The 19,169-nt window shown below is 42.5% G+C and overlaps 1 protein-coding gene across 9 annotated transcripts in view; it reads left to right on the top strand.

The window, feature by feature from the left end:
- The window catches only part of Mprip (myosin phosphatase Rho interacting protein), a 124,895-nt gene that overhangs the window by 17,835 nt on the left and 87,891 nt on the right, over positions 1-19,169 (top strand). For all 9 annotated transcript variants that reach the window (XM_085695003.2, XM_048448065.3, XM_048448066.3 and 6 more), the window contains exon 2: positions 17,861-17,938. In XM_085695003.2, coding sequence (XP_085551129.1) covers positions 17,861-17,938 — 78 coding nt within the window. The remainder of the gene's footprint in view (positions 1-17,860; positions 17,939-19,169) is intronic.

Here is a 19,169-nt window from a genome sequence, read left to right as displayed (position 1 = left end):
AGCAACCTTATTTTAATTAATCCTTTACACCAAGGTCATTATACATAATTCTTCTGCTATAAGGTGACATGGTGATCTTGGTACTTTTACCCAGTGTCCCATCATAACACCCCACAGCACAGAAGGTTGCTGAAGCTGATGTAGGCAGGAGCATCACAATCTGTCCCACCCACAACCCTGTCAGATGCTTATCTGAGCAGTTCAGTTCTGGCTTTCTCTAGAATTCTCGGAGGTTTGTGAGTGGAATTTCATAGCACATCACTTGTGAGGTGACTCTTCCACTTTGTCTTGATCTCTGGCAGCCCAGAGAATTGTGTATGGGGTAGATCTTGGCATTCCATTGCTGACTGGTGGGCCACATGGCCTATGGAATTTGTTGAGCTGTTTCTGCACTGCAGGTCTTCTGGACTGCTGTCATTATCAGTCATACATAGCTTTCATTTGTCAGGCGTGTGTCACTGCTTTCATTTCTTTAGAGTAATATACAGGGGTATAGTTCTGGTGTAATGGTAGTTTCATATTTAGTTTATAAAAAAAAACTGCCACACTGATTCTCAGCAATGTTGTGTGAATGCCCACTTTATGTCTTTGGCAACATTTAGAGTCTATGTATAAATATAGTTATATAGTTTAAATGAATAAAATTATCTGGGCTGATACTACTTCCTCCAAGAGCCAAAGATGATCTGACAAAAACCTTAACACTAGACAAGAGAAGCAGTCTTTTGAATTGTTGGTCAGTATTGTCCAAGAGACTCCCAAAACATTGCAGGCTGTTGCCCTTGATTAACCTCCAGAGGTGAAAGTTAAGGCCTTATTGCTTAAGACACTATGCACTTCAGTGTTGACTGAGGTTTTCTGTCCTTCCCGATTCCTGCAGTCATTTAGTCCCAAGAAATCACACTTTATAAACTGATTGGTCCATTAGCTCAGGCTTCTTATTAACTCTTACAGCTTACATTAGCCCATTATTCTTATCTGTGTTAGCCACATGGCTCAGTACCTTTTTCAGCAAGGCAGTCACATCTTGGTTCTTTGGTGGCTGTGCCAGGACTGTACATCAAGCTTTTCTCTTCCCAGAATTCTCCTGTTCTCATTGACCCGCCTCTACTTCCTGTCTGGCTACTGACCAATTGGCGTTTATTTAAAATATAATTGACAGAATACAGACAATTGTCCCACATTACTTCAGACACAGAACCCAGAGGCCCCTGAGCTGAACTGACCAGAAAGCCGCCTCCTTGAGGACTAGCTCTCATGGTACCAAAGGCACCATGCAAGCTTCCAAAGAAGGGAGGCCACCAGTAGTCCTACCCCAGTTATGGTGCCTATGAACCACAGCAATGATCAGCATGGCATAATAACCGTAAAGGTTCAGTAATGACAAGCATACATTACAACCAAGTGGGCTTCATCCCAGAAAAGCAAAGTTGGTTCAACATATGTAAATTGATAAATGTAATGCATCATATAAACAAATCTCAGGAAAGAAACCACATTATTTCACTTGACACTGAAAAGGCATTTGACAAAGTTCAACGTGCCTTCATGTTAGAAGTTCTAGAAACTTTACGAATAGATGGGACATATTTCAAAATAATAAAGGCTATATGCAACAAACCTATAGACAACATTATGTTAAATAGGAACTTACTGAGGACATTTCTTTTAAAATCAGGAACAAGAAAAGGATTTTCATGCTCTCCTTTCATTGCTAGTACAGAAACCCTAGCTATAGCAGTTAGAAAAGAGAAAGACATAAAGGGATAGTAGGAAGGGAGGGAGTCAGACCATCTCTTTTTGCAGATGACATGATTCTTAAAAGATTCTGTTGGCGGGGCGGTGTTGGCGCACGCCTTTAATCCCAGCACTCGGGAGGCAGAGGCGGGGTATCTCTGTAAATTCGAGGACAGCATGGTCTACAAGAGCTAGTTCCAGGACAGACTTCAAAGCTACAGAGAAACCCTGTCTCGAGAAACAAACAAACAAAAGACCCTGTTGAGTCTACTAGAAAGCTAAGTGAAAATATACAAAATCAATATTTAAAAAACAGTTGTCTGGGACCTTGGAAGAGGGTTGAAGGAGAGGGGGGAGGGAGGAAGGGGAACAGAGAAAAATGTAGAGCTCAATTAAAAGTTAAAAAAAAACCAGTTGTCTTCATTTATACTAATAGTCTACTCTCCAATAAATAAGTTAAGAAAAATATTCCTTTCAAAATAACTGTTCCCCCAATTATTTAGGAAATATATCTAACCAAAGAAGAAAAAGATTGCCACTATGAGAATTGCCCAGTGTTTTAGACCTACTTACCCCCTTTCAGAGCATCAGGTCACAGTTTTTAAAAGCTTTCGAAGCTGAGCATAGTAGTACATACCTGTCGCACCAGCCTTTGGGAAACTGAGGGTGGAAGATATTGCAGCATTTGGGACTCCATAGCCAAATCCTGATATTGTTTTGTTTGGTGTTTGCTTGTTTTTTTAAAGAAAATGACAAAGGCTAAAGGCTTAAGAATGTTTCCTAGTCTTACAACCCCTTCAGAGCCCTGCCTAAGAAATAGCCTCTGGTTTGTACTGTTGTATGGTAGGGAAGTCACTGGGACAGTGATATCCCTTGGGTCTTATATGACAAAATCACAGGCATGTGTTAGTTTTGAAACATGCTATTGTCCTCATGATGGAGGCATGCCACTAGATGGTCAGGACAGTTCTTGATGAAGGGATATGGAATTCTAAGCCCATGTCCTGTTACGTGTTCTAGGGTTAGAGAGTGTGGTGAATGCCAGCGACATTCATTGGACTTAGCTGCTTCAGAGATGGTGCCTTGGACCGTGATTCCCTCATAATAAGGGGGAGCTGTGCCATAACAGAGCCAACAAGAGTTGGTTAGGGTCAGTCATGAGGAGTTTAGAACCATATAGGTCCTAATCAGAAGCTCCAGGAGGGGATAGTGTTCAGACTGAGGCAATGTCAGTAAAGGCTCCTTAGCAGCAGTAACTAAAGCACTTGGAACTGGTATTTTAGGTGAAAGGTCGATCAAAGCTTGGGGTCCAGGCTCCGAACTCCTCAGAGGCATGGATGGGAGGGTAGGTTTTGAATTAAGTACCTTAATGGGGCCTATTACTGCTTGTGGTTCTACTGGCTCTATGTTAAGCTGAATTACAAGGGTAGTTGGGCATGTGCCCCATATCTATAATATATTACACTCCAGCTTAGGCATGATGACCATCACGTGTCCTGCTTTCCCTGTTGGTGAAGGCAGTTTTCATCTGGTGTAAGTCAACCAGCACGCAGGGCTTGTCCAGCTGCAGGAGAGTGGGGCCATACCAGATTAGGTTTATATTCTTAAAGGTAACCAAGTCTGGTTTACTTATAGACCATTTCCATTCTCCATCATTAAAGATGACACAGGCCCAACTTTTGCAGAAGGAGGACTCTAGGCCCCCACACTGCTTATTCCTGAGGTGACTTGGGCACACGTAAAAACCATACCTCCTGGCTTCTTTCTAGCCCATTGTTTTATAGACATGTTTCAGATTATGAAAGCAGAAATGCAGGTCAGGCCTTCAGGTGTTCAATGGGGGCCGTGCAGGTAGTCTGGTATAGATTGTCATATGACTCTCTGTCCAAGAGAATCCAAGTCAGTCTGAATGGTACGTGGGGGTTGCTCTCTTTAGCAGGTGCAGGGGGAATCAGCATCAGCATTAACAGGATCAGGAAGACGCTTGAGTCGGACCTTCAGGGGGCTGGTGGGGTGTTGTGAAGCTTTCCAGCCATCTCCTTGGTATTCTTCTTGGTGGGCGAATGGATCTGCAGGCTATGCATGTGACCAGTGGGCCCAGGTGGCCACTCCACTCACCTTTAGGGCTGTGGGCGTAGTCGAGATGACAAAGGGTCCCTTCCGTTGTCACTCTAGGGACCCCTTCCGATGATGGCAAATGAAGACCCATTTCCTGGCTGGAACCTTTGGAGTTCACGGGGAGGGCAGCAAATTCATATAGGCCCCTGAGTTTGGGCTATATATGCTTGTGGGTCCATTGCAGTCATTGGATGGAATCAAGTGTGTCCCAGTCATCCAGTTCTATCAAGAGTTCAGATTGGAGGCTGGGAATAATAGGAGTGGGGGGGGGGTCCCAAACATGACACAAAGGGAGTTAGGCCTATCTGATAGAGGGAGTTTCTCACTTAGTATAAGGCAAAGGAAAGGAGAGTAACAGTCTGTGCCAGTCTCTAAGGCTATAATTTAGTAAAGGTCTCTTTTAGAGTTCTGTTTATTCTCTCTATCTGCCTTGAACTCTGGGATCTGTATGCACAATGTAATTTCCAATCAATCCCCAAAATGGTGGCTAGACTCTGATTAACCTGAGATACAAATGCCAGACTGTTGTCTGTGGGGAACCCATACCTGGGTAGTATATCTTCCAGCAATTTCTTGGCCACTGTCTGGGCAGTCTCACGTCAAACTTACCAGATTTCTTTCCTTGGAGCCAATTTCCAGGGTTTTGGGGGTTGGAGATGGCATTTGTCACTTGGCAGGCCTGGCTGCTGTTGACCAGATTCTCTATAACCTGGTTTCCATTTTCAGTTTTTATTTCTGAATGCCTCAGCAAGTCCTGCATCTGACAAATCCCCATGTGAGAGGCACAGTATATTTTGTGCAAGATTTGAAGACCCAATTGCTTGGGCAGTGTGACTTTACTGTCAGCCGATCTCCACTATCCTCCAAGGCATTGTGTCATAGGGAAGGTTTTCATCCATGTCAGATCTTCCTGGGTGTATTTTGGTTCGTCCGGTAAAGCCAGGGGCCCTGGGTCCACCAAGGCGGACCAAAGTGGAGGTTATTGCTACCTCCCTGGCTGTTTGAACAGCCAAACTGTTTCCTTTTTGTATTGGGCCATCTCCCTTTGGTGGCCAGGGCAATGTATTATAGCCAATTTTGAGGGGCCCACAATACCCTCAGGAGATCCACAATTTCATTTTTGTTTTTGTCTTTCCCTCTGCTGTCAGTAGGCCCCTTTCTTTGTATATGACACCATATATGTGGGCAGTGGCAAAGGCATAGTGGCCTTCTGTGTAAACATTAATCTTCTTTCCTCATTCCAGCTCTGAAGCCTTGGTTAATGCTATTAATTTAACTCTTTGAGCCAAAGTCCCTGCCAGCATTGGTTCTGCCCAGACCACCTCATTTGATCATTATTGCTGCTCCTACATGCCTTAGTCCATCTCACACAAAACTGCTTCCATCCACGAATCATGTCTCCTCTGCATCTGAGAGTGGAGCATCTTTTAGGTCCAGTCAGATGCAGTGTGCTTGTGCCAGGATCCCAGAGCAGTCATGTAGCACAGGACTTTGAGGTCTGGGTCTGGTAGCAACATAGTCAAGTTTAGAGCTACTGGACTTGAAACATTATTTTAGCTGGGTTAAGGAGCAAAGTCTGATAATGAGTCATCTGAACATTACTCAACCATTGGTCGGACGGCTGTTTAAGTACCTCTTCCAATGCATGTGGCATGGCGGTGGTGATATTTTATCCTAGAGTTAGTTTGTCAGCATCCTTAACTAGCATGACCACTGCCACTGTGATACGAAGGCAAGGGGGCCAACCTGTGGCCACAAGGTCTAGTTTCTTGGGTAGGTAAGCTACTAGCCCTTTCCGTGGTCCTAGGGTCTGCATGAGCACACCCTTAGTTATTCCCCTATGCTCATCCACACATAGGTAGCGCTGGGACTTCTAGAGGCCTATATCTGTCCTCTGTTCAAATAAAATCTGTTCCTCCTTTGTGGCCTCATATAGGGGCTTGGCAAGTTTAGCAAACCCCGGAATCCAGAGGCATCAGAACCCGGCAGTACCTAGGAATTCCTTCACCTGCTTAGCAGAAGCAGGGGTGGGACTCTTCAGTATTGTTCCCTTGTGGGTGTCTGAGAGCTATCTCTGGCCTCCTTCGAGGACATACCCCAGATACATTACCTGTTGTTTACAGATCCAGGCCTTCTTTGCAGAGGCCCTGTATCCCAGGCTTCCAAGGGCTGGCAGTAGGTTCTCGGTCCCTTTCAGATACATTTCCGGGTTGGCAACAGCAATCAACAGGTCATCCACGTATTGTAACAGGCTTATATCTGGGTTTTGGGCTCAGTACTCACCAAAGTCCTCGTGTAGGACCTTATCAAAGATAGTGGGGGAGTTTTTAAGTCCTTGTGGCAGTCTGGTCCAAGTTAATTGGCCACTAATTCCAATCTTTGAGTCTTGCCATTCAAAGGTGAAATAGGGCTGACTACTGGAGGCTAGGGACAGACTGAAGAATGCATCCTTTAAGTCCAGGACTATGTACCATTACTGGTCAGGGGCAGTATGCTGAGCAAGGTGTAAGGGTTTGGCACTGTGGGATGGATATCCACTACCCTTTGTTTACCTCTCTCAGGTTCTGCATTGGCCAGTAATCGTTGGAGTAAGACTTCTTCACCAGCAGCAGAGGGTGTTCTAGGCCGACTGAATGGGTCTCAGGACCCCAAGTTTCAGCCTTACATGTGGAATGATTCTCCTCCTTGCTTTGAGGGGCATGGGATATTGGCCGACTTTTACAGGATCTGCCCCTGACTTGATCTCCACATAGACAGGTAGCTGGTGGGATGCTAATTCCATGCCTCCCGTCTCTGCCCATGCTAAGGGAAACTTGAAGCAGTCCTGCACAGAGAGATCAGGCTCCACAGGTTTCTGGTGGAACCCGTATTTCTCAGTTAAGGTGCTGGTGACCAAAATTGGACTGGCGCCCCATTCTGGTGGAGTAGCTAAGTCCTGTCACTAGAGAAATGTATTTGTGCTTTCATCTTTGTAAGGAAGTCTTGACCCAGGCGGGGATATGGGCATTCCGGTATCACCAGGAAAGAATGGGTTACCCGTCCCATTCCTGAATCCATTGTTCTTCGTGTAGTTAATGAGTAGTGTTTAGTTCTCATGGCTCCCCGTATCCAGGTCTTTTTATTAGATGTAGGCCCCTCTGGTTTTAACAACACTTGAGTTTTCTGCTCCGGTACCTATCATAAAGTCAATTTTCTTCCCTTCCACCTTTAGGGTTACCCTGGGTTCAGGGAGGGGGCCTGAACCCTGGCTCTCCTAATCACTGTCCACATCTAACTGCAGAATTTTGGTCTTTTGCTACTTCTTTGGACATTCTCTTGCCCAGTGTCCTTCCTTCTTGCAGCATACACATTGATTTCCCCCCAGTCTCAGGTTTTTCTGATCTTTGTTTCTGCCTTCTCTATTGCCAGAAGCTGCTTGTCGTATTCCCTGGTGTGGGCCATCTATCTCTCTTGATGTGGCCAAAATCTTAGCCAACTCCCAGTGGTGGTGTTCCTGCTGTGCCTCTAACATTTGAGCAAGGCTCTTTTGTTGTCTTTTTTTCCTTTTTGAGTTCTTTTTCCTCTGCACTTTTCCTAGTGTTATAAACTCTCTCTGCCACCATCATTACATCTCTGATATTTCTCTCCTCTAGTCTATCTAGTTTTTGGAGTTTTTTCTTTATGTCTGGAGCTACCTGGTTCATAAAAGCAAAGATCAAGGATGTTTCTGTCTCTTGCACCTCCGAGTCATAGGGAGTATAGTGCCTGAAGGCCTCCTGCAAGCGTTCCAGGAAGGCTGTGGGGCTGTTTCACATGATAAACCTTACTCATATTGGTTGGCTGCCTGACAGCTACCTTGAGACCCACCAACATAGTCCTAAGTCAGTAATGGCATTTTTCATTGCACCTATAAGGCCGACATCAAAAAAATCCCTCTGCTGGCCATCTGACTTTGAAGGAGGACCACTCTGAGCTGCCAAAGAGATTAAATTTTCCCTTTCTAATTTCCACACTGTTGTGTGCAATTGCCTTGACATCACCCCAACATTCAAGGCAAAGCTCTAAGGAAGAAGGAGTCTGTCCCATGTTAGCAGTCAGTGTCAGGTCAATTGTCAAAACAATGAACAGAGATACAAATAACAAGACAAACACAAGGGCCCAACAAGAAGAAAGATACCTTGAAAAGAGAGTCAGTAGTCTGTGGTCTCAATGAGCCCTGGATTCCCTTTGTCTGGAGTCCAGGGCCTATAAAATGCCAAAGACTGTCTACTTTGGAGGCAGAGTTGCCTGTTCCCTGCTCCTGTCAGGACCTGGAACATCTCCCAGATCCTCACAACCCAAGTCTTCCAGTAAGTCTGCTTAGGCCATGTGGGCTGTTTCAGAAAAACTGGATTTTTGGAGAATTCCATGTCTATGAAGCAGTCAGAGATGCTGAAAGTTTCAGTTTTCAGGCAAACTGAAAGTAAATGGAGATATATAATTGACAGATACAAATGAGAACTCACCAGTCTGTCTGAAACCTTCAGGGATGGGACTCTAGGGATCATGTGGGGAGGGGGAGTCCAGGAATACCGAACAAGCCCCCAAAAAGTTATGCCTGAGTCGAGAGACCCCCCCCAATAAAACCACCATGGAGCCGGCTTTCTGATGCAAACACACAAGATTTATTTTTACAAGCTCACAAGCAGGGATCTCATTCTATACACTGACACAGCAGGTGAGGGAGGAAGACCCCTAACTCACAGTGCAAGGGATCTTTAAAGGGAAAAACCACAGCAGGAAGTTGTATGCCTTGGCATTACCAGATTGGGTAGGGGGATATGCTTATGTTGTAGGTGGCTCTAAGGGGGACATTTTTGTAACTTTTCACAAAACACCTGGTAACTGTAAAAACTTGTTTGTCTAGTTTCTGATAGGCTGTCCTCAGGTCTCTGGGCAGCTAGGCAATTTGAGGGCCTTTTGTGGCTTTTCTCAGAATTTCCAGGTACATGGGACGGGGTGCCTGATGGGGGCTACTTTCAAGGTTAGAGTCTCGCAAAATGGGGCTTGGGTTTAAAATGATTTTAGGACCTGTCTCTTCAGTTCCCTGAGCTTTACTTAGGTGCGAGAGTATTTTGTAGATGCATCCATTGGGACTGGGCTCAACAACTCTGCATTTTGATTGATTGTGGGATTTTTTTGTAGTGGTCTCTGCTGTCACAGAGATGTTTCCTTGATCCTCTTATCTGTGGGTATCAGGGCAGATATCTTAAATTGTAGTTAAATATTGTGCTGCTTTTGTAAAGGAGTGGTTGTAGGTTTTCTTTTAGTATATATGATGTCACTAACTCTGAGTAGTTAGTTAGCCAGGTTACTAGCACCAGGCATGGGTTCCTTCATGTTGAGTGTGTTAAGTTACCACCAATATATGCTTGCCACTACTGCACTCAGGGTAATGGTGCTGTGTTGGTAGTTGATGTGGTTCATAGGCATTAAAATTGGATGGGACTGTTGGTTGCCTCCCTCCTCTGGAAACTTTCATGGTACCTCTGGTACCATGAAAGGGGGCTTCTCATGTCTCATATTGGGGTTTTGGTTAGGTGGTGCTTGACTCTTGGAGGGAATACTGTCAACACAGATGAGAAAAGTTTGCTAAAAATTTCGTGTGTGTGTGTGTGTGTATACAGTATTACATGTATTATAGTTTTTGAGATAAACAACTAATAGTATGATTCCTTGTGACCTTTTTAGACATCCTTGTTATTTTACCCACCTCTTTCCTCTTTTTATATTAACCTCCCTCCTTTCTCCTGAAAAGAGCCCCTTCTCCCCATATCATATCACTGTATGCCATTATTCCCTTTACTCTTCTATATTTTCTCCTTCTCCCTCCCAGAAGTGTCCCACTTCCATCTACCAGATCAGATCACTCGAACTCTGCTATTTCCCTCTCTGTTGTTCTTGAACCCTTTTCATGGCCCCATTCTACTTTCCTGGTTTCTGTCGTTACTACAGGCTATATACCCATACCTGAAGATTTGAAGCTATGAGCCCCCATGAGAGAAAACATAAAGCATGTGTCTTTCTGGGTCTAGAATATTTCACTCAATATGATTTTTTTCTGGTTCTATCCCTTTATCTGCAAAGTTCATGTTTCATCTTTCTTTACAGCTAAATAGTATTTCATAGTGTATTATACCACATTTTCAATATCCATTCTTTAGGTGAAGGACATGTCCTTTGCTTTCATATCCTAACTGTTGTGAATATGGCAGCAATACATATTCTAAGGAATAGGATGTTGAGTTCTTTGGGCACATATGCCAAGGAGTAGTATGTTAGGGTTATGTTGTAGATTTACTTTGAGCTTTTTGAGAATTTGCCACACTGATTTCCATAGTGACTTGCACTAGTTTGTAGTCCCACCAATGGTGAGTGAATGAGGGTTTCCTTTTCTATACCCAGCATTTGTTACTGGTTGTTCCATTGATACTGCCATTCTAACTAGAATAAGATGAAATCTCAAAGTTGTTTTGATTTGCATTTTCCTGATTACTAGGGAAAATAAACATTTTTTGAGATAGGGAAGATAAGCATTTTAAAAAGGTATTTGTCAACCTTTTTTATCTTTTGAGAACTCTCTGTGAAGGTCTCTAGCCCATTTTTTTCCTTCCTTCCTTTACTTATTTTTTTGGTTTCGGTAGTTTTTTGTTATGTTTTGTTTTGTTTTGTTTTTTTGTTTTTTGTTTTGCTTGTTTGTTTTTTGAGACAGGTTTTTCTCTGTGTAGCCCTGGCTGTCCTGGAACTCACTTTGTAGACCAGGCTGATCTTGAACTCTGCCCCCTGAATGTGGGGATTAAAGGTGTGCACCATAACCACCCAGCCCATTTTTCTAATAAGTCATTTGTGCTTGTTTGTTTATTTGACTCTTTTTTCTTTCTTCTTTTGTGTGTTTTTTTGTTTGTTTTGTTTGAGTTCAAGTCTGGATATCAGTTCTTTGTCAGATTTATAGCTGGTTAAGATTCTTCATCCTTGTGGGCTTCCTCTTTACCCTATTGATTGTTCTTTTAGTTTTACAGAAGCTTTTTAGTCTTATGAACCTCACTTGCCAGTTGTTGGCCTTAATTCTTGAATTATTCAGAAAGTTCTTTGCTTTACCTATATCATTAGAATAGTGCCTATGTTTTCTTCTAGCTATTTCAGTGTTTCAGGAGTTAGTTTTTGTTCAAGGTGATAGATACAGATCTAGTTTCACTCTTCTGCATGTTGACGTCCAATTTTCCCAGAAGCATTTGTTGAAGATGTTTTCTCTTCTCCCGCTTATGTTTTTGGTGTCTTTGTCAAATATTAAGTGGCTGAAGTTATATGCGCTCATGTTTGGGTCTTTGATTTTTTTTCTTCCATTGCTCTCACATGACTGTGCCTCTACCATATTCTTTTGTTACTTGGGCTCTGTAATATATTTTAAAATCTGGAATGCCAGTTCCTCCAGCATTTTTCTTTTTGCTCTGGATTGTTTTGGCTATCTGTGATCTTTTGTGATTCCATATGGATTTTAGGATAGTTTTTTTTCTATTTCTGTGAGAAATGAGATGGGGATTTTGATTGATGTTGTATTGAATTTGAGAATAGTTTATGGTAAAATTGTCATTTTTATGATGTCATTTCTATTGATCCATGAACATGGGATAGCTTTTCATTTTCTAGTGTTTTTATGTCTTCAGAATTTTAAAGTTTCAATTGTAAAGGTTCCTCATTTCTTTGGTTAGGTTTATTTCCAGATATTTTATATTCTTTGAGGCAATTGTGAAGGGTATGTGCCCATGACCTCCCTCTCTGTGTATTTGCTGGTGTATAGAAAAGCTGTTGATGCATGCAGAGTGATTCTGTATCCTGCCACGTGACTGAATTTCGTTATCATTTCTAGAAAATTTCTGGTAGAGTTTTTGGGATCTCTAATGTATCTCTAGTATCATGTCATCTGCAAATGGGGATAGTCAGACTTCTTTCCTTATGTGTATGCCTTTAATTTCCTTCTTTTACCTTATTGTGCCAGCTAGTACTTCAGGCACAATATTGAAAAGGAGTAGGAATGACTTTAGTGGGATTGCTTTAAGATTTTCTCCATTTAGGATGATGTTGACTGTGGGTATGGTTTAATTTTTTATTGTGTTGAGATATGTTCCATGTAGCCCTACACTCTCTACAATTTTTATCATGAAAGCATATTGGATTTTGTCAAAGGCTTTTTCCACATCTATTGAGGTGATCATGTGAATTTTGTCTTTCAAACCCATTTATGTGGTTTAATGCACCTATTGACTTGTTTATGTTTAACCATCCCTGCATCTCAAGGATAAAACCAACTTGGTCATGGTGAATAATCTTTTTTAATGTATGTCTGTAGTCTGTTTGAAAGAATTATTTAATGAATATTTTTTAATTCATTGGGGATAATGGCCTGCAGTTTTCGTTTTTGTTATTTTTTTTCCAGGTTTGGGCATTGGAGTGACAACTGGCTTTGTAGAAGGCATTTAGGAGTTTCCTTATGTTCCTTTTCTCTTTTGAATAGCTTAAGAAACATTAGCTGTACATCATTGAAAGTCAAGTAGAATTCTACTGTGATTCTGTCTGGCCTTGAACTTCTTTTCTTTTTCTATTAAACAGGAAGGTTTTTATTAGTATTTCATTGTCCTCATCTCTTGTGGGTCTGACTTCTTGGTTTAATTTTTGTAGTCTGTTTGAATCTAGAAATCAAGTCATTTTAGGTTTTCCAGCCTAATATGAAATACGAGGTTTTTTTTTTCTTTAAAAAACTACTCCCTTATAATATTTTGGATTTCTTTGGTGTCTGATATGTTTCCCTGTTCATTTCCGATTTTTGTTAACTTGAATCCTCTCTTTCCTTTTGGTTAGATGAGCCAAAGTCCTGTCAGTCTTGTTTATTTTCTCAAAGAACCAGCTCTTAGAGTCATTGTTTCTTTGTTTCTATTTCATTGATTTCAGGTTTTTATTATTTCTTGCTCTCACCTGGGTTTGAATTTGGTTTGTTTTTGTTTATCCAACTTTTTAGTTCAACTCTGATTTTTTTTATATAAAAGTTTATTAATTTATAAAAGTTTCCATTTCCGCCCCTCCTCCCAACACCCTCCCACTCCCCCCACTCCCTCTCCTCCTCCTTCTCCATCCCTAAGAGCAATCAGGGTTTCCTGCCCTGTGGGAAGTTCAAGTTGCTCCCCCCTCCCTCCAGGTCCAGGAAGGTGAGCATCCAAACAGACTGGATCCCAAAAATCCAGTATATGCAGAGGAAACAAGTCCCAGTCTCATTGTCAGTAGCTTTTCAGAAAGACCCCGAGCCAGCCACATTCATAGAATCCGGCCACATTCAGAGAATCTGGTTGGCTCACGTGCTCGTTCAGTCCCAGTCCAATTGGCCTTGGTGAACTTTCATTAGATCAGTCCCCTTGTATCAGTGGGTGAACGCACTCCTCACGGTCCTGCCTTTCTTGTTCATGTTCTCCCTCAACTCTGATTTTTTTAATATAGGCACTTAGATTTATAAATTTCCCTCTGCTTTCGCTATGTCCCAGAGGTTTTGTTGTATTGTGTTTTCATTTTTATTTAGTTCCATGAAGTTTTCTTATTTCTTGATTTTTTTCCTTTGACCTATTCATCATTCAGTAATGAGTTGTTTAATCTCTATGAATTTGTGTATTTGCTACAGATTTGTTTGCTGTTGATTTTAATTTTTATTGTATTGTGGTGAGATAGCGTATAAAGAGTGGTTTCTGTCTTTTTGGTTCATAAAGATTTGTTTTGTGTACCAGGATGTGGTCTGTTTAGAAAAGCTTCAATGTGCTGATGTGTGTTTAATATTTGGGTGGAATATTCCGTGGATTTTTGTTAATTCTGTGTGATATATCAATTAATTCTGATGTTTTGTCTTTATTTTTTATCCAAATGATCCATCTGTTAAAGAAATTGGGGTATTGAAATAGAGTACTCATTATTAATGAATGTTAAGCTGTGTCTCTAAGTCCAGAAATAGATTTTAAATGAAATTGGGTGCCTCAGAGTTTGATACATGTATAAGATAGTAATGTCGTCTTGGTTAGCTGTTCCTTTGGTTAGAATGAAGTGTCCCTCTGTCTCTTCTGATTAGTTTTAGTTAGAAGTCTGTGCTCTCATATATCAGTGTAATGATGCTTGCTTTTTCTCCATTTGATTGGCGTACTCTTAATCATACTTTTACTTTAAGGTGGTGCCTTTTTTTTTTTTTAAGCTGAGATGCGTTTGTGTTTTCTTAGTCATGGATAGGGAGAATAACCTTCAGCTCTTTTCTCCTTAATTTCATTGAGTTGTTTCTTTATGTCTTCTTCAGACCCCCTGAGTTCTTTGAAGTTGCTATGATTGTTGATGTTGGAGTTTTATCTTGGAGTTCGTCTAGGTAATTCTCATTGGTAAACATTTCTATGGGACTTGTAGGTTTTAGAGAGAGAATATTGACCTGATTTTTAATATTGTTGGCATTTTTGTGGTGAGATCTGTGCATATGGACTTCTTTTGTTAGTTCTGAGTCTGTTATGGGAAAAGCAGGATTGGGGCCGATGAGAGGATATACAGGTGGTTTGGTCCTAGAGATTGGATATGACTTAGATGGAATGAAGTTAAGCGGACGGAAGGGATGGGGCTGGTATGTACAATGTGCTTCCTGGTCCCACCCTGGAGTGTGGGGCTAGATCTGACTGGGTGGAAAGATAGGCAATAGTGTGGGAGCATCCTGTGGTTTGGGGGGATAGGTGGAGAGGGTCCTGGCCAAAGCCTCAAAGTCCGTTTTTGGTACAGGCAGTGGAGGCCAGACTAGGCTGGTGCACTATATGTTGGACCCAGGCTAGATCTGGCAGGTTGCAGAAAAGGTTTGGGGATATCAAGGAGATGTACCAGTCAAGATCCTGGAGGAGGACCTGGGGATGTCTATATATCAAATGGGGTGATTGCAAGTGGTACAAGAGGAACCCGTGGGTAGTTACAGGTAGGGCAAGTCCTGGGGAAAACCTCGAGGTTGACTTTGTCATGGATAAAGGTGGTTAGATTAGGCAGGGACATGGAGCTTGGGTCCTGCACAGTCAGTGGGTACCTAGACTAAACTGGGCCACTGGTTGTGTACCTGGGCTAAGTATTGTGGATTGTAGTAAAAGCATAGATAGAGGGATTGTAAAGAGGGAAGGGAATGACACTTGCTGGGCTAGATCCTAGAGAATGTGAGACTTCTCTTTGCATGCTTTTAAGAATGGTTTTCTTGAGATAAAATTCATGTAATTGAAATGTTTAAAGTGCAAAACTCAGTGATTTTGATTATTTATAGAGATGGAGTTGCCAATACAGTTGCCCTGCACCCTTCACTGTCTCCCTAGCTTATCTAGCCCCAGCTCCAGGTGTCACAGGTATTGTAGTAAGCTGTTCTATGTCCCTTAAGATCTGCCTTTGTAAGTGTTTCAGGCACCAACTTCCCAGACAGCTCTTTCTGGTGCTGTGTTTTTTACTCTGGCCCTCTACTTCTCTGGCTGCCTAGCATAAACCTACTTTTCTGGCTGCCTACCATCTACTTCTCTGGCTGCCTAGCATAAACCTACTTTTCTGGCTGCCTACCATCTACTTCTCTGGCTGCCTAGCATAAACCTACTTTTCTGGCTGCCTACCATAAACCTTTTTCTAGAGATACCAGGATCTATCTGTGACTGTGGCCCAGAAAGTTCTAGTTGGTCTCTAGTATGTAGTACAGGCAGGGCCATGCAAAGTAGGTCTGGCAGAAGTTTCCTGAGTGACCAGTGATGCCAGTGAGGACTTGAACCAGGGTGATCTGGGTTTTGAGGCTATTTACACCAATTACTAAGGTCCCCATTATCCCCTTTGGAGAAGGTCACATAAATATACCTAATCTAATATCACCTAAAGTCCTTCAGCCATAAGCCAAAAAGATGCCACAAAATCACACTGGGTAGCCTTGATCAGACACTCAAGATGGAGGCCATGATCCACAGGGTTCAGGGAGCCATCTCACCCAAGCTCTGATTTTCCTATGCTGTGACTGGTCTGCTTGCAGTGTGTACTCATCATGTTTACAGGGAGATGGGAACATGTTCAGCTGTCTGGGCACTGCTAGTGTCCATTTAGCTCTTGGGCCTTCGCCAGTACTCCTGCCTTCCATCAAAGCAAGGTTCTGTCATTCTCCAGCAGCCTGCCCCTATCCCAGCTCACGTCTCTTTCTAACCACTCTCCTCAGTGGAAAAGTCATGGTTGGGTTTTTTTTTGGGGGGGGGGTGAAGTGGGGAGGACGTTGTTAAAGACTCTTAAAGAAGCCAAGAAATGGGAGGATTCTTGGCTTTTCGTGGAGGCTATCTGACCCTGCAGCAAGCAGATTGCCCTCTCTTGAATCACAGATTCCACAGCTAAATGGCGTGGCCCGATGGGGCCTCCCGGTTTGCAGAATGTTAAATAAAAAATATATTAAGAGAGCCTCCCTTCTCCATGGCTTATTCAGAGATCATCGTGTGATGCAGTAAGAAGGTTTGGATTTTCTTGTCACTGCCCCCCAAATGGCAGAAGGTACATTGGCTCAGTTGTCCCTTTGCCAACCTCTTCTCACCAACTGGATGTAGTTGTATTCTTATTAAGAATTACTTACTAAGTCTCATTCTTATTAAGCACTTTGTACTCCTTTTGTCAGGGTCCTGGGTGGGCGATGCATTGGACAATAAAAGTATAACTATGCCTAACATTGGTTGAGATTTTATAGACCAGACAAAATGCTTGATGTTTTTTCTTTATGTAGTTTTACTGATGTAAAATTCACCCCTTTAAATTGTAGTGTTCTCTAGCTTTAGCATATTCATAGTACTCTGCAGCAATCTTCAGTATCTCCTCCCAGAAGATTTTTATCACTTTCCAGAGAAACCCAGTGCCTTTTCCTCTTGCTCCTGGGTGACTGTTTAGTATACCTTCTATTTTGTGGATTTGCCTGTTCAGATAGTTCGTGTGAATGGGATTCTATAATATGTAGGCCTTTCTGTCTGACTGCTTTCAATTATACAGTGTTCTTAAGGTTCACATGCCTTTTGTGTTCATCAAAACCTCTGTCTGTGTCATGCTGTGCAGTCATTGTGTGGGTGGACTACAGATATTCAACCGTTTATCAATTTGTGGATGTTTTAGTTGTAGCACCTTGGATAATCGGGAGCAGTGCTCTTAGGATGCTACAGTGCAGGTTTTCATTTGTGTACTTTTCTCACATGCTTATTATCTAGCAGTGGAATTGCTGGGACTCACAGTAGCTGTATATTCAACCTCTTCCAAACTGCCAGGCCGTTATCCAGGTGCGTCATTTTGCCTCCCTGTACTAATTTGTTTTGTTGAGACAGTCTCCCTCTGTTGCCCAGACTGATTTGGATCTTATGGTGATTCTCTTGCCTCAGCCTCCCCGGTGCTGTGATTACAGGCATAAAAACCTCACCTGGTTTTCGTGCTGGTTTTCAACTACATTATCACAGAAGCTTCATGAAATACAGTTAGAACTGTTGATGTCGTGCCTTTCAGCAGCTCAGTGGCAAAGCCCAGAGCTTTCCCCTTACCCTTGACTGCACGTAGGCGCTGATGAGTGTTTGACCAGTGTCAAATCTCTGCCAGGTTCTGCTTTACATCTTCAGGATGGGAGTTTGGGGCTGTATCATTTACACTATTCCTGATGCTTAGGCCCCATTTATTGACTAAAATGTCACCCTTTCCCGTCTTGGTGTGTTTGTAAGAAACTTGAGGGGAGGGATCCTTGTGTCTTTAGGGTTCTTTTGCTTTGTGGGTTTTCAGATGCCTTCTGGGTTCTGTGTTCCCCTAAGCATACTGTGTAATCCTGTAACCTTTTAAATTAGGCATCTGTTTTAGATATGTAGCCTGTGTTGGGGAGTGGTAGATGACATCCTGTTTGTCAGTCTTCCCTACTCTCTTGTCTTTGATCCCATGCTGCTGATAACCTTCCATCCTTTTTCTCTTCTAGGCTAAACCCATTTATGGTGGCTGGCTGCTCCTGGCTCCAGATGGCACTGACTTTGATAACCCAGTGCACCGGTCTCGGGTAAGGGTACTTGAGAAAATTCTTAAGAGCGGGAAAAACTAGAAGGAGGTTCATTTGAGAGCAAAATTGATTTTAAAAAAATAGGGAGGGAAATACTGGAACCAGAGTGACAAAGTCAGCAGGGATCGAACATTTTGTAAACTCTGAGGTCTCAGAAAGTTCTGCTTGCACATATAGAGAGTCCTTGTTTCAGAATGTGCTATTCTTGTATGGGTGTCACCTGTTGTGGGTCATCTGGACTCTGAAAACAGTCAAATGGAAAAGACAAAAAACAACTAAGTACGTCTTTGCAGCATGTTCTCCTAGTTCCCGAGTCCTTCAGAGCCAAGGCAGTTTCTTCTGAACTGGGAACTTAGCACTGTGAGTTCTGATAAAGGGCTGAGGCTTGAACACCCTTGCTCTCTGACTTGCTCTCAGACACTGTTCTGTCTTTTGGATATAGGTCTCTTCTGAAGCTAAAGGGTGAATAAAGACATACTTTGTTGACCAGAGGCTTGCTTATTAACCCTGAGCAATCCATCAGGGATTTAGCTCCAATCAGAGCATCTTTTCCATACACTTTTTCCTAGTTGTACTTAAGACAGTTGCCCTAGCTCTGCTCATCCCTTTTCACCTAGGTGGGTCCTCATGATTTCATGCTCTGGCCCACAGAACTAGTAGCATTGTGTTTCTGGTCCTTGGGCTTCCTTCTGGAGTAAATTCTGATTCCAAAGATAACACATAGGAACCTTGGAAATGTTTTTGGAAAACAGGTGCCAGTAGCCTGTTTTAGAACTCCAGCCTGGAAGCAGCCCTAATAGGTCCTTTCTACATAGCACCATAAGTCCTGTTCTTACACCATGGTGGCCAGTGGTTCCAGCTAGAATGCAGTATGCAGGGAGCCAAGTGCCTTTCCTGGTTTCTATGACTCAGAACTGCCAATTTTTTTTTTACTGCAATGAGAAAGCCATTTTTTTTAATTTATTTTTCTTGCCTAGAACAAAGAAAAATGAATTATAGTTAATTCTATGGCTTTTGTTTTGTTTTGTTTTGTTTCAAGTTGATTTCTCCATGTAACAGTCTTAGCTGCCCTGGAACTAGCTCTTGTAGATCAGGGTGGCCTTGAACTCACAGAGATCCACCTGTCTCTACCTCCCGAGTGCTGGGATTAAAGAAGTACCCACTATTGCCACGCTAATTCTGTGGCTTTAGTGCTAGTCAAAATTTACTTGTTATTGGACTTTGTGAAATG

The sequence above is a fragment of the Myodes glareolus genome, chromosome 9, assembly GCF_982192425.1.
Source record: "Myodes glareolus chromosome 9, mMyoGla1.1, whole genome shotgun sequence".
In the NCBI taxonomy this organism is placed as follows: domain Eukaryota; kingdom Metazoa; phylum Chordata; class Mammalia; order Rodentia; family Cricetidae; genus Myodes; species Myodes glareolus.
This window is presented reverse-complemented; position numbering and strand designations above follow the sequence as displayed.